At 37.3% G+C, this 16,151-nt stretch overlaps 1 protein-coding gene across 1 annotated transcript in view; it reads right to left on the reverse strand.

Moving 5' to 3' along the window:
- Positions 1-1,533: 1,533 nt before the first annotated feature.
- GABRB1 (gamma-aminobutyric acid type A receptor subunit beta1) overlaps positions 1,534-16,151 on the reverse strand; it is a 774,728-nt gene continuing 760,110 nt past the window's right edge. Inside the window, exon 9 of the mRNA XM_077477537.1 lies at positions 1,534-15,910. Within this exon, the coding sequence (XP_077333663.1) occupies positions 15,563-15,910 (348 nt within the window). The 3' untranslated portion in view covers positions 1,534-15,562. The remainder of the gene's footprint in view (positions 15,911-16,151) is intronic.

The raw sequence follows: 16,151 nt of genomic DNA on the forward strand, positions 1-16,151 counted from the left end.
ACAATTAGGAAAAGTTGATCGAAAAGGTGTAAATACACTTTAAGGCCTTATCTGGTTGAAAACTTGTAAAAAAAGATCACAGTTCAGAGATCAAAGGTAATGTGCTAAGTGTAATAACCATAGTAACCAATCACATTTCATTTTCTTTAAAAGAAGAATTCTGACTTACACATCAAGCGAAATAAACCCCCATATTAAAAAAAAAAAAAAAAATTATACACATATATATATACAGATGCCTGCCTTTAAACGCACATGAACTTTAATGGCATCCCAGTCTCAGTCCGTAGGGTTCAATATTGAGATGGCCCACCCTTTGCAGCTGTAACAGGTTTAACTCATTTGGGAAGGCTGTCCACAAGGTTTAGGAGTGTGTCTATGGCATTGTTTGACCATTCTTCCAGAAGCGCATTTGTGAGGTCAGGCACTGATGTGGACAAGGAGGCCTGACTCACAGCCTTCGTTATAATTCATCCCAAAGCTGTTCTATTGGGTTGAGGTCGGGACTCTGTGCAGACCAGTCAAGTTCCTCCACCCCAAAATCGCTCATTCATGTCTTTATGGACCTTGCTATGAGCACTGGTGTGCAGTCAAGTTGGAACAGGAAGGGGTCATCCCCAAACTATACCCACACCATAAACACATGATAATACCATAATGGTATGCTGATGCCTTAAGAGTTTCCTTCACTGGAACTAGGGGGCCAAGCCCAACCCCTGAAAAACAACCCCACGCCATAATCCCCCCTCCACCAATATATTTGGACCAGTGCACAAAGCACGCTTCATAAAGGCATAGCTGAGCGAGTTTGGGGTGGAGGAACTCAACTGGCCTCAACCCAATAGAACACCAACTCAATATTGAACCCTGCAGACTAAGACTGGGATGCCATTAAAGTTCATGTGCATGTAAAGGCAGATGTCCCAATACTTTTGACAATATAGTGTGTGTGTGTGTGTGTGTGTGTGTGTGTGTGTGTGTGTGTGTGTGTGTGTGTGTGTGTGTGTGTGTGTGTGTGTGTGTGTGTGTGTGTGTGTGTGTGTGTGTGTGTGTGTGTGTGTGTGTGTGTGTGTGTGTGTGTATATGTAAATATTACAAGCTAAACTGAGATATGAGATGAATTGCCAGGAACCCATCTGTCATATGGTAGCATTGGTACCTGACCTTGGTATATTCCCTTATCTGAACTTCCACTATTTAGTGGCTAAACCAAGGCTATTCAAGTTATTTCCAGCAAATATGTATTGTTCTGTTACTGTACATAGATCAGCAACTAGCAGTAATAAAGTTACAATTTCTTGTAACTAGTTGGCTGAAGTAATAGCTTATTTTGAGAGCTATGGGCTACTGTACTTTGCTTGTTGCTTTGAACACAAACCCATTGATGTGCACACATATGACTTTTGTACTCTTAAACACCCCTTCTTTTTTACTGAGTAACAATTCTTACAGCCACTGTAGTATCTAAATTATAAAGTAACGAAAAAGCTTGGATTATAAATCGGCATTTCAAGAATATTATGTTTCAGCCTGTTTCATTAATTAAAGCCGTTTTAATTTTTCTTATATATATATTTACAATATTAATAGACAAAGTTGTTTAAAATCTTTGAACAACCCCATTATAACAACAGTTCAGTGAAATATATATACAGAATTTACAGATATGTTTACACTTTTGACTGCTCAGTCAACAGCCCATCAATGCCTCAGTCCACAAATATCAGGTTTCTCTGGCAATGATGAGGTTATTACACAGAAACAAAATACAGAACATTGTTTTTCCTCTTTTCAGAAGAATTCCTGACCTGTTACAAAATTCTGGCAAGCTTACAATCCATTAGATGAACATTCTCTATTAAATGATTTAACATTTTGAGACGTAACAGATTTTTTACAAAGAAAATCAATTTGGTATAATGACCTCTGAGTCCAAAAAACAGCTATTTTCTGAGGAGCTTAAAAATTTACACAGGATTTCTTTTTTGTTTTTACTAAAGTTATGTCACCCCTATAAAGTATTTTTTACCTATTGGAAGTTGTCCTCTATGTCTAATAAGCTCTCCTAGGCAGGGAGCCTGCTTTGGGGTGACTAAAAGGTTGGTCTACCTTAAGGTAGTCTTTGAAAGCAATGGGCAGTGGTACATTTTACCTGTCTTTGAAGGATGCACCACAGCAATACCCTTCCTCAATTAAGGACAAAAAGGTGAAAACTTTGTAACCTTTTCTCCATTGAAAAAAGAACGCATGGCTATTGATCACAAAAAGATTTTCCAAAAGGCAGAAAATATTTTGTTTGAAAATGATCACTTCTGATGAATAAAGGTACAGTACCACATCTTCACAAAGATGGTGGTTATGAATAAGGCCTTCTAGGCTGAAACACGTCAACCTTTCTAATTTGCGTTTGGTCACTGTGGCTTGTTAATAAATACTACATTTTTTGGGAGCGATCACCGGAGTGAGGATCATATTTTCCTCACATCTTCACAAAGCCTGATGGTAGAAAGCGATACCTGGATTGATTGCAATGCTTGTGGTATCAGACTGTGACCAGACCAAGACAGCCCATATATTACCTTTATAATCTTCAATATATTTTCTTTTACCTAGTCCTTGGTATGATAGCTATCCTATCTCTGCATTACATATCTTGAAAGTTTTCCCTGTCCTCTTCTCTAATAAAGTGTGTATTGTAGCCTTTGCACCTTGCATGTAAGAAACTGGCTTCAAGTTGCTCCTCTTAGCAATGTTTCCATCTTTAATCAGCATATTACACTTATAATGATTTGCTAAGCACATCCAGTTTCACAAGAGACCCAAGCACATAATTCTTGCAGGTTACCTATCGTAGTCCAGGATTAATTGGCCTCTCAAGCAATGTTGATATTCTAAGGCAAGGTAGAGTCACCCTCAAGACATAAGTGTTTGAGGCAATAACAAATTCTTTAGAAATCTAAGGGACATTAATATCCAGAATTGTGTATTGGTTTTTTTTTAATCCATGATTAAATGATATTTGTAGTATAGCAAATATCTGCATAATGATCAACATCCCTCCCTAATGATGTGGTTTATGAAGACACATGGATGGAACTTCAAAGCCATAAAGGGCTCTGTCCAGAAATGGACACTCCCAGATGGAATAATGTCATGATAATTTTTAACATTTAAATGCTGTCACCCAGGTCCATTTTATCTTGCAACTGCCAACTAGAAAGAGGGGACACATCTTTTTAATGGCTAAGTTGACTATTTCCAGAAAATAGACCACACAGTCATGGGGCCATGGTTGATAATAAAAGCTGTGCAAGTTTCTAAAACATTGATTCATTTTATTTTCATACCTGTAGCCTGCATGGCTGACAAACACACACATGTCCAGCCTTGTTGCTGGGATGGGAAAACCTTTGAATGCTCACTAGTTTTGGCAACACTGCATGTTGGGATTACGAATTAGCTTTTTTGACCAGGCTTCTAGGGAAACCCAAATAGCCTACAGGTATGACAATAAAACCAATGTACAGTTTACAAAGTTACACTTTTTATTCTTATCTACTGGGGCCCCTTAATTGTATATGCTATTGTCTGAAAAAAATGAATTTAGCCTTTAAATGTGGGGTAAATTATGCTCATTGGTTTACAGGGATGGGAAACTTATGCATTAATTATTCCCAAGTCAGCTATTATGCTGCATTACAAAGTAGTCTGCTAGAGAAACCATTTTTCCTAGTGGGCCTATAGCAAATGTCCTTTAAGTACTTTAGGTAAAATATCTAAGGCAGGGGAGGAATATAGATTTTAATAATTTTTATCGCTTTTTGTTTTTATGCTGCACAGGCTCTTGAAGCACCCATTGTCCTACTAAAAAAAAATGTAAACTTTGTATTTGTTACCATGAAATTTTGGACTGCTTGAATTGTTGTAGCTTGGAAAATGTATTGTGTGTAGCTGCAGATTTCTCTCAAACCCCATTGCAATTGGCAAAATTTAAACATTCCTGTCAGACACAAAATCTACGTTGAAAGCCTTTACATATATAAAATGCAGCAGAGCTTCCTGAAGCTGTTTGAAGGGTTCATCAAATTCAGTGGACAGCACATGTGACATGTATACAGGTGTTACCAAAGCCCTTATTTTACTGTCCTGCCTTAAAATATTGACATAACAAAGATGTAGTTACTCTCTAAGAACTGACATGGTACTGTAATTTAAACTTTAAATACTGATTTTCATTGCTGTCTGTCCCCTTTATGTATATAACAAAGTGTTGAAAATTGATAACAGTATATGAAAAAAAGAAATCTATGGAAAATAAAATAAAGTTATTCAAATTATTCCATAATGGAATCCACTACAGAGAGTAGCAAAGAGTGTGCAAAATAGGATATATAATAATATAGAGAGTATAGAAAAATATATAAATGTATGATTTTTATCTGAACTAATTCTAGACATTTATATATCCAAATGATGATCGTATAAGTTGGCAATTAATGTCACTTCATGTTGCTTTGAAGACTGAAGACTTCTCAAACTGTAACTTATAAAATAGGGCAAAAATTTATAGGCCATGGTTTACTAAAGGGAGTAAGTTACAAGCATCTGTATGATTACAGACTAGGATCCAGGTTGTGGGGAAAAGTACAAACTGACAAAGGAGTGTGGAGGTGGGAGAAGATTAGAAGCATTTGTAGGCTGAGAGCTTGCTTTCATGAAGTCAAATGTGAAGACACTGTGGGGTTGATTTTACTAAAAGCAAATATGCTATTCGCTTTGCAAAGGAATTTTAACTGTGCGAAGGGATTGTTTCTTAGATTAGTGTATGAGGTAAAGCTCTGCTGATGTTCATCATTCACACATATGCAAGCAAGAACACAGGGTTTTTTTCCCCCTATTTTCCATGCATGTTTTTGGGTATTCTTTGAACAGTGAATTTTCACCACGTTCACATTCCCAAAGTCAAGGGAACAAAATCCCCTGCAAATTGAACAGCCTATTTGCCTTTAGTAAATCAACCCCTGTAAACGAGACTTTTCAACCCAAGCTCCTTTCTGTAGGATCTCTGCAGAGCTAGGTGCAAACGTGACCAAAGCCGTGATGGCCATGTTTCTATGCAGGTCCTATATGCCTTCCTTAATTGACTTTGATATGGAATGTCAATTATGGGGATGATTCAGCTTTGACTCCAGGACTATAGAGGTAAATAAAAGTAGCTACTTGGTCTTTAAGTAGTATGAGCATAGCATGATATGATATCATCTTATAACAGAGTTCAATGAGTGAGACTTAATCTCCTCCTTTCCCATCTTACAGTCATTCTTCAGTACAGGCCATATTTACTGGAAGTGCATCAGTGTTGGTCTTTGCTTAAACAACATGTCTTTTCAATGCAGTCAGTGAAACAACTAGTAGATTGTCATCGTCTGATGTTGTGATGCTGTTACATGATTATGCTGCACACTGAGGCATTTAAACACCATCAGTACTGTAGTCAAAACAGCACCGAGCACACAAATCCTATAATGATTTGTTGTAGAAAACCCACTGATATGTCTGAGCGGGGTGAGGTCGAATAACTGCCAAGGTCTCACCAGCAAGCTTTTCCTTAAGGCAAATGGATACTTCTCATTTGTTCCAGTCTATTGAATAATAGCCACTGGATGCATACTATATATTTCAAGAGAATAACACTGAGCCAGGCATAAGTTCTAATTAACTGAACAGTAAACCCGATATATAATATACTTTTCCAATAACATCCATAAACACGATTGTAAAAGTTTGCACCGGGGTGAATTAAGTATTTGAGGATTTTGCAGTTGTCAAACATTTCATGCTGGCTGCTGTTTCTTAAAAGTGTTCCTAACAGCAAAAATACCTTCCCACAAGACACTTTTTTATATTTAATTCAGACAACTTTATAATATAGAGCTGTGCTAGTGCATCTTAAATATATTTTGAGATTTATTTATTTGCTGTCCTTTTAAAGCCTAGTTGACATTTCTTTGTATTCCCTGTATAGCCCTGTATTCCTGCGTAGTGTGATTTGTGAGTGATTTGTGCATGAAAGTGCCGTAAAAATACCCCTTTCATTCAACAAAAATGCTGCTTTCTGTGTTCCCACACCAATGCTCACTACTGGCACAGTTGAGTAGTTACACTCCTCAAGGGAGAGGAGATTTGTTACTGAGTGTTAATTATAGAGTGCAGTAGGTTTAATTCTTGGGTTTATTGGATTGCATGGTGTATTCAAACACCATGCACAGCTGCTATGGAAGAAAAAGTGGGTATAGGAAAAACAGGGATTGAATGACGCTAGCTATCTCTGGATTGAAGCTAAAAATTGCAGCAAAACTGGTTTTGTTGGCTGGAGTTATGCTTTACCATTTTTTTTTTAACACTACAAGGGACTTACTGGTAGTGCCATAACTTGCCTGCACCCTCACCCCTCCCTTAGATTTTTATTGGTCAACATAGTGCTGGGCCAATAGGAATGTATGGTAGTCAGTACACTGCCACAGCTCTAACAGAATATGTGAGAGCTTTATCTGATCAAAATGGCCCAGCATTCAAAGGGGGTGCTCAGAATTTGCTGCAGATAGGACCTGATTGTTGTCTCTAGCAGAGAAAGGAATTCTCAAGAATGGTTGAACAGTATCCACATATCCAAATGTGTATTTAGCTGCATATATTTGTGCCTTTTCTAGCACTTTTGCACACTATGTATTTATATGTTATAGTCAAGACTAAAACTTGTTTTTCCTTAATATTTTTTAGTTAGGTCAATATGAAATAGTTCAACCAGTCTGCTAACTGCGGGTTTTCTCCAGTGGTATTTTACGTTATGCTGAAAAGATCCTGAATGTTTAATTTGATCTACAGCTATTTAGCTACACTCACAACACAGACAACTAAATACCACATCCACTGCTTTTGTGCAGTGATATGGCTTTTCAAAAAGAAAGCAGCAGTCGGTGTTGGGCTTTCTTTTAGGAAAGCTCTGTATGCTCAGCTAAAACAATGTAAAGCATGTATGTATATAAAAAAAAATGGTAGTAAACACTCAGAAAAAAATTTAATAATTTAGAAAAACATTTTTAGAATTTAACAAAACAAAAAAAGTTCTAATTTTGTGAAAACTTAAGAGTTGAAAAACATGTGCTCACCTGCTTAGAATACAAAGGTTAAATCTATACCTCTCTAGCACCATCATTTAGCATGAGATTTAGTTACTTATGCACCAAAATGGTTGATTAACAGTGAGAGATAACTTCACAATCAGAGAGGTGATTCTGCTGTAAAGTAATGAACAAAAAAACGATGTTGCTATAGTTGAGCTGGCTGCCTACCAATATGTAGGAAAAATGTTTACAGTGAGTAATGACTTGCACATTTAAATCTACATATACAATAGACAACTCCTATAACGAACCTGTGTTTTATGTTCATGAATGCATATAAAGAAGTTATCCAAACTGCATTTACCTAATCTGCTGGAAATGAGCACATGGCTGGTAGCAAACAGAAGCTGCATTCGGAGGAGATAAATCAGGGCACTGGTATATAATTCAAGACTTGGGGGGTTGAATTACTAAAGGAATATCCACTTTGCACTTGGAAGTGCAGTCGCTGTAGATCTGAGGGGAAGATCTGAAATGAGGGGGAATCTCTGCTGATTTCTATCATCCAATCATGTACAAACAAAACTGCTGTTTTTTATTTTTCTTGCATGCCCCCCTTAGATCTACAATGACTGCACTTCCAAGTGCACTTGCAGTGCACTTGTAGTGCAAAGTGGATTTGCCTTTAGTAAATAAACCCCAAAGTGTAGATTTTTCAACAAGATTTACAGCTCAAATTAGAAAAAAAAGGCAGCAATTCAAATTGAATGATGTACCTTAATGTAAAACTTTTCTTTACAGGTATGTTTTTGAAATTAAATTAAGTTCAATATTTATGGTCATAATGGCTTTTGATTTTAATTCTAAAATGCCAATCCGATCTCTGTTGTCTATATTTCTGCATTTTACTAACAGTGTATACCATAGTATTCCTTTATTTGTTTTTCATTTAAAAATCCAATGATATAATTGTCCTCAGCTACTTGAGAGGTTAAAAGACAAATGCACAAGAAGAAAACTACCCTTCCAGAGCAGCTTCTCCATGCTGTAAGGGTTACATTTTCAATAAGACTAGGGGTAGGTTAATAAGCAGTAATACTTGCTGTATTCCTCGCTCTAGAAGGCACCCTCCATGTTTGCAACTGGTACTCCTCGGCCTCTTCACTAAGGAGCTCCAACCTGCGGTTGTACACTTACCTCCTCACATACAAAGCAGGACTATTAGTCCTGCACCATATGTAATGGTGCCGAGGGACAACCCACAACCCAGAGCCTCAAGGAAAAGAGGAAATTGCTAGAGCCTACTGGAGAGAGCAAAAGGGTAACTAATATATAATTTTCCTCTACCCCCTAGAGTTAATGAGCATGTCACCCTTGCAGTGTGAAGGACCCAACTGCAAGCTTTTTTTTTCTTTTCCAGGAGTTTGGCTTTTAACTGTTATTTCATGATACAGATGGAAATCTGCTCTATAAGGCACTTTAATAGCCAAGGTGTGTAATATTGCAGATCCATGAACTAAACTTTAGCAATGATAAATAATTTTTTCTCAGAGGCAGTTACACAGTTGTGAGAAAATGTTTGGAAACCTTTTAGACTTAACTTGGTTTCTACATGGATCTTTATCTAATCCATAATAACAATAACTGTAAAGACATCCTTAAAACAAATAAACTTTAACATTGCCTTATTTTACTAAACAAAAGTGATTTAAACACTCAAGGTCATTAGTGGAAAAGGTATGGGCATTTACGTTTAGTAAGTAGTGGAACCTCCTTTACTGACAATAACCTCCACTAAATGATTCTGTAGTTGCAGAATTTAATAGATGTTTTGGTCTATTTATGTATAGATACCTGTTTCAGCTAATTCTTGGAAGGGTTTTCTTGTTTTCTCATGTATGAAATGTCTTTCCTACAATCCAAAAACATGCCAAGCAAGTGACTTATCTTCCTCCTTAACTGCTGCCATTGTGTTTTTGGGTATGATTGATTGTAAGCTCATTTGGACAGGTCATTATGTGATTGCATTCACGTATCCTGAAATTCACTATGAAATGTAGTATGTGTATGTTACATAAATAGATCAAATAATAAACAGCCTGTATTGGGTAATACAACAACATTTCAATGGAACAGAAGTCAAAACCACAACTTGACCATTTTTAAATACAGAATTTCTTCTGCTTGATCCATTCTATTGCTAAATTACTCATGTGTGTTAGATCATTGTCATGTTGCATTACCCAACTTCTTTTCAGCTTCAGATTACAGACAAATGCCCTGACACTCTGTTGCTGATTTTTCTGAGACAGCTTGGGATTCACTGGTCCCTCAGTAACTGCAAGCTGTCCAGACCCTGAGGCAGCAATCTCACTGCGCTCTTCTTCAAAGTTGGTTTGAGGTTTTAGTGTTGATAGGCAGTGATTTGTTTTAGTTCTCCAAACATAACACTGTTTACATTCAGTAAGAATTCAACCAGTTAGATTGGAAATGCTGTAGAACATCTATATGTTTTTTTTTAATTAAATTGTGCAGCGGTTTTTATGTTTTTTTAGAAGGCAGTGATTTGCTATCTGTTTATAGTTTCTTTTCTGTTGGCCAGGTCATAAGTTATAAAATGCAAAGATGCTTGTAAATATGTATCAATGCAAGTACAGAGTGTACTTGCATTGATATTTACTGCTAGACAGAGTAATAATTGCTCTGAATGTGGTGTATATGGACCCTTAGGCCACGTACACACGGGCGGATTGTCTGCCCAACTTAGTCCGCTGAACCGTGTTTCAGCGGACAATCCGCTCGTGTGTGGGCTTCAGCGGACTTTTTCAGCGGACAGTCCGACGGACTTTGTCTTTCGGAATTTCCGTAATTTTGTCCGCTGAAACTTGGTTTTGTCCGTCCAAACTTGGTTTCAGCGGACAGTCTGCTCGTGTGTAGGCAAGTTGGACGGACTAAGTATGGCGCATGCTCAGAAAGGATTTACACGGCCGAAGGTTGCATTGCAGTGTATTGGACGTCGTTTTTCTAGTCCCGTCGTACGTGCTGTACACGTCATCGCGCAAGTTTTCAGCGGACTGTCTGTTCATCGTGTGTGGTCAAGTCCGTTTATTCAAAAGTTGAACGGACTGTCTGTCGGATTGTCTGACGAACTTAGTTGGGCGGACAATCCGCCCGTGTGTGCGCGGCCTTAGGTTCCTTAGGTTCTAAATTGCTCAGCTGTCTGCTTGACTGTAGACTGATGGAGGCCAAGATTTATGAAAAAAACATTTTTGTACTCCTTCACAACCCTAAGGCTTTATGCACACGGGTGTATGAATTTATACTCCAAATATATTCTTCTGATATCACATATGTATGCACATTTACATGTGTATGGCAATGAGCGTAAATGCATTCCAATTCATCCTGGCCATTGGAATACATTCACACTCATACGTATGTAATTTATGCTCATAAGTTCCTCTCTGAATACAGCTTTGGTGCATTTTTTATGCCTCTGTTCTTAAAATACTGACTTAAACATCTGATGTGCAGAGTCTGATGTAGGCTATTATAGAAGTACATTTAGAGGCATAAAAAAGTAATAATAAATGAAACCTAGATCTCTTGGAAAACTTTATTCAGTGACTGTAATATGTGACTCCAATTATTCTCTTTTGAGGAGGTTTACATATTTTATTCATCAGTAACTCTGATTATTTAAACCATTTGATCAGCAAAGATATGTAAGTGTTGTGTGTGTTGTTTATTAACCACTTAAAGCAGAGTTCCAGTCGTTTTTGTGTTTATTAAAAGTCAGCAGCTACAAAAAGTGTAGCTGCTGACTTTTAATAACACACACTCACCTGTCCCATGATCCAGCCACCCAAATTCTTGGTTCTCTCCCTTGCATCTCCCCGATGCTGGCATTACAAGTGTGGGCACCCAGCTGTGACAACTTGCGGCTTCACAGAAGGGTGTGCACTGTGCATATGCGAGTTGCACTGTGCCTCCTCAAGGGCCTGGCATTCTCCTGGGACCTGTGACATGTCCCAGAAGATTGCAAGGAGGGAGGGGGAGAGGAGAACTTCCGCTCAAGTCACCTAGGTGGCCGGAGCGAAAGTGGGAACTGGGTTCCTGTCAAAACAAGGTGCCCACTCCCCCTAAAACAATGACATGCCAAATGTAAGGGGCTGAGTAGTCCTTAAAGCTGAACTTCCACTTTTGGGTGGAACTCTGCTTTATCTACCAGTTGCCATTTTGAAAATATCTATTTTAAAACAGCTGGTTTTCTTGACTGCACCCTGGACATACTTGGGTCAGTAGGGCCTAGCACTAATTTCAGAACTACAACTAACTCATCTGCTCTGGGGCATTATGCATCCACAATGCATCTGTTTTGTGGTTACAGGAGAATTTGTGTGATGTCTTCTCTAACCAATTTGATTGAATCTTTCACGAAGTAACAGATCACAGTTGTCTTTTCCATGCAGATAACGGCACTTAAAGTCTATCTCTAACTACTAGGAAAGTTCCAGCAGTCTGAATTCCTACCCTCTCCTCATTTTACTACGCCTTCTTGTAATTTTTATTAAAAAACAATATACTTACTTTTTTTTTTTAAAACCTGTAAAGTTGTGGTCACGTGATAACTGCTGTCTATTTTTCTGTTGTTCCAACGTTCGTCATAGGAGTGCTCACTTGTTTGAATGTTTAGATATGCAAGCTCCATTTTGTCACTTCTTCTAGTGCATTAGCATAGGCACAATCATGACCCCATCCCCCGATGACAGTGGGCTTGTTCATGATAGTCTGTGCTCATATGACCTGGATAAATGACGCTGGGCATCATTCAATCAGGAAGTGTGGCGGCAGCTGCTGAGGGAGACAGTGGACATCACAGTGCTGAGGGACACAGTGGACATCACAGTGCTGAGGGACACAGTGACATCAATAATTTAGGTATTACCAAGGTAAAGGAGGGGAAAATAATATGAAATAAATATAATATAACTAATACTGGATTTGGGCGTTAAGTGGATTCAGCAGCCCATGAGGAAAAAAGTGTAGAAAAATGATACAAACATGAAATAAAATGCCCCCCTGGGGCTCCATTATTTAACAATTGTAAGAGTTTCAAAAGTTGAATTTCAGCTGACTTCTGACTCACTGACACTTCAGCTTATGTGTAAGGATTAAGTTAAATAAAGTTAAATAAGGTAAAAGGGTTTGATTAAACCTGCATCATTATAATGATGACTGGATGTCCAGATACCTGAATAAGCACAATCTTTATCATCACTTTTTTCCACCAATTAAATGAATTAGTCCTTGAAGTTGGGTTCGCAATTAATCGAATTAGAGGCGGGTTTCCCCGCCTCCAATTCACATGACAGAATACTGTGACCAGCTCTCAATGGAGCCGGTTCACACACCTCTGGGACAGCCACGGTTCACACTGGAAAAAGGTCCTGTGTGTCTTTGGCTTAGTTTCAGGTCCGAATTCAGGCAAATATTCGGACCTGATTCGCCCCTGAAACGGAGCACAGGGACGCTCCAGACCCCCTGCTGCGAACTGCAGCCACAGCTAGTGTGAACCTGGCCTTACTGTCTAGCTTTCAAATTTCCTTCTCAATAATAATTTACAAATGTACTTATCTAGCTGATGTTACATTATTGAGGCGACTTGTCAGCTATCTAGCACAGAAGTAAATTTGTCATGGTGGTCAGGATTCAAATGAGATAGAATTGGAAAAAAAGAAGTGGGATATTTATCAATTTACACAATAAAGGCAAAATTAATTTATATATTTTATGGCAGTCTTAACCCTGCTGACCTAACATGACCCTATAGCTGATTTCTATAATACTGGAAAGCAGATCATGTCATATTAAGAAGAGTGGAGATAAGCATTTCATTAGGTGGAACCATATCTGGTGTTTTCGTTTTCATTGATGCCCCTGTTATCTCTTAACTGTGTTTTGTGTCTTAGTCACAGCTCTTCTTGTCATCTTTATTGAAAGCTAAGAAACTCTAACAATGTTTCTGTATCTCAAGGCATGACAATCATTTACTACCTCTCTTTTCCCACCTCTCAATGCATTAAATAGCAGAATAGTAAAAGGAGTTTTTTTTCCATCAGACATCATAAAAACCCTGGCTTGGGCTCATTGTTATTCTTGGGTGGTGGCATTTATAGAGGCAGTGGAAAAAGATCTAAACGTAGTAATTTAGTTAAAATATGCTATACTTCTTTTACATGAAACCAATTTCTATTATAAATTAAAACTGTGTGCGTTATTGTTCTTTGCATTGTCTTTTTGAGCAAGACCAAACTTTTAAGGTTTGGGTAATTTAACCTTCTATATGTGTGACAGAACTATCCAATCAGGAGTGGACAAATTATACCGTATAGTGACTTAATGTAATTCTTTGTCCTACCATTGTAGTTAATATTCTGGCACTTTTGTTTTTGCTTTCTTGTTTATATTTGACATACCTTCCTTTTTATTGTATATTGTATATGTAATTAAAATGTTATTAATGTTAAGTATATACACACCATGTCAAGGAAAAGAATTACTAGTTGTGCCCACATTGGTTTAGTCATATGGTAAAGGATCATATTGGAAGAGGAAAGTATTTTCTATAACCCTTTTTTATGTTGCCTAGTTGTATTGATGTTCTTTACCAATTATGCAAAGAAATTCTCTATTTATAGTGGAGGAGCATTTCATAAATAAATTCTGAAATCGAATATGCATTTCACAGTTCTGATACTCAGACTCAGTATTACACAGATTTGTTTATGGAGTGTATATTAACTGGTATGGGAAGTGCAGAAAACAAATAGTAAAAGGATGCCCAAAAGTAAAACTAAAAAATGTGTTTGGTATACATTTTGTGTAATGTTTTTGTGCAGCATTTTTTTTTGTCCTCTCAGCTACCAAAAGCAGGCACCAAAAGGTTGGTTGGCACTTTTCTTCTTTGAGATTACTGGACAGGAATTAAGATATTTAAAAATGTTACTTGTACCTTGTTATCTACTATGTTAAAGTTTTACATATTCACCCATGAAAGTTATTAACAGCAAAAAGACACTTTACACACAAGTTAAAGTCTGATAAGTTTCAGCTTAGGCATAGCCGCTCATAAAAGTAAAAAAAACTATTTTTTCAGGAGTAGCTTTTCACTCTTTGCCATGACTGTGTAATTGTTTTGAATATTTTCTTATTGAATGTACCATAAGTTGATTACAACACCATATACAATATATAGTGACAGCAAGGGTTTGGCAGACAAGGCAACTTTCTGTGGGACACAAGTTCTGTACTAAATGCAATTAAGTTTTTCCCTGCCTTATTAGATTGGCTTTTATGTAAACCCCTATATCACTGACCTGGAGTAACCGTGTAAACTACTGCTATACATAACGCAAGACTTAGATGCACAATTTGCATATATGCTCAATGCATTTTTTAAATTTGACAATTTACATGTAATCCATTTTCCTTAAGGAAACTATTATCAACCCATTTGTATTTTCTTTTGTAGACCTTCTTCTTTCCAGTTCATGTCAACATTCTACTCATGGAAGTATAATTATATTGTATAGTCACTTGGTAGGAATCTTATTGGTGATTATTTCTCATCCATACACCCTCTACCATAGGGGTGGATCATGGCAGTAGGAAGCCCCTAGGGCTAACTTTAAAGTCTGCAAGTATGGAAAGAGCCCTGTCACATTCGCGGCTTAGGGCCCCATCTTCCACCTACAGTATCTATATAGGTCATACTTTTTGTTCTGAAAGCACGGTTATTCTTGTCTCACATAATATAGTGGTCTTAAAAAACGGTTATCTTTTTCCCCCACTTGTACATATTCTTACATCCCAGATTTCCCACATGGTTCTACATGACAGTTATGATGATGATGACCCATATGGCAAGGATTCACAAGACCAAAGGTGTTGATATTTAGCTGTAAACCTCATTATATCCTTAAAAGTTATTCTGTGTGTAGTAAAAATACAATGACTGGAGGTGTAAAAAAGACTTTACAGAGGAATCTATTTAAAGTACAAAATGTGAGAGAATGGTGGATTAACCTCTTTGCTGTACTAGGATGCTGGGATTTTTTTTCTTTTTTTTTTTGCAGCTGAGAGGTTAATGATGAAAGATGACATGTGATATATTTATAAAGCTTTTTCTTACCATAATGTATTGGAGCAAGTTTTATCTTCAATTAAGAAGACAATACGCTTTTTTTTCATAAAAGCTAAACTCTTTCTTTCTAAAGAACCTACAATTTGAAAATTAAATGCAGTGTGCAAACACTAAAATCATTTTAATGGCTGAATATCTTACCTTGAATTTGCAGCACTATTACTAATGCAGTCCCTTCAGGATCAGAAAAATAGACCTAGCATCTTCAAAAAAAGTGATCTAACTGCATAAGTTAGTGTACATAATAAAGCCAATACACAACATTAAAGAAGGAAAAAGCAACAGGAAATATCATCCTTGACCACCGGTCTATGCCATTCACATCAGTCAAATCAGGAATTTTTATTTTAATCTGAGAGGCACTCCTCCTCAGTCGCCCTTTTTTGTGAACCATGTGCCTATCCAATGTGCTTCTGCTGTACATATCTCTGTTGGGAATGGGTTTCCGATACTGGATGCTGGCACTGTCATATGAAAACATGGTAGCTCTCGGATCAATAGTGCTGGTTAGGACTTCTGTTCCGCCTACTTCATTTCTCAGTTCCAGAGTTGTCAACAAAATGTTCCCATGTGCATCGACCTGCAAAATAAGAAAGTGTCTTCAAGAGGAATCTATGCACATATGAGCAACAGAACTAAAAAGTATGTCTTGAGATACATCATCTTTAGAAAGGCTTAACTTTGTAAAGGAAAACTATCATCCAAATAATTAAAATATATTAGGTTTAATATAAACATACAGCTGCAATTGGAAATGAGTGAATGGATAGATGGTACTAACTATGAAAAATATTAAAAAAGCATTCCCATATCAACAACCT

Source organism: Lithobates pipiens, unplaced genomic scaffold (assembly GCF_037356315.1).
Source record: "Lithobates pipiens isolate NorthernLeopardFrog02 unplaced genomic scaffold, aLitPip1_a1.2 Scaffold_13, whole genome shotgun sequence".
Classification (NCBI taxonomy): domain Eukaryota; kingdom Metazoa; phylum Chordata; class Amphibia; order Anura; family Ranidae; genus Lithobates; species Lithobates pipiens.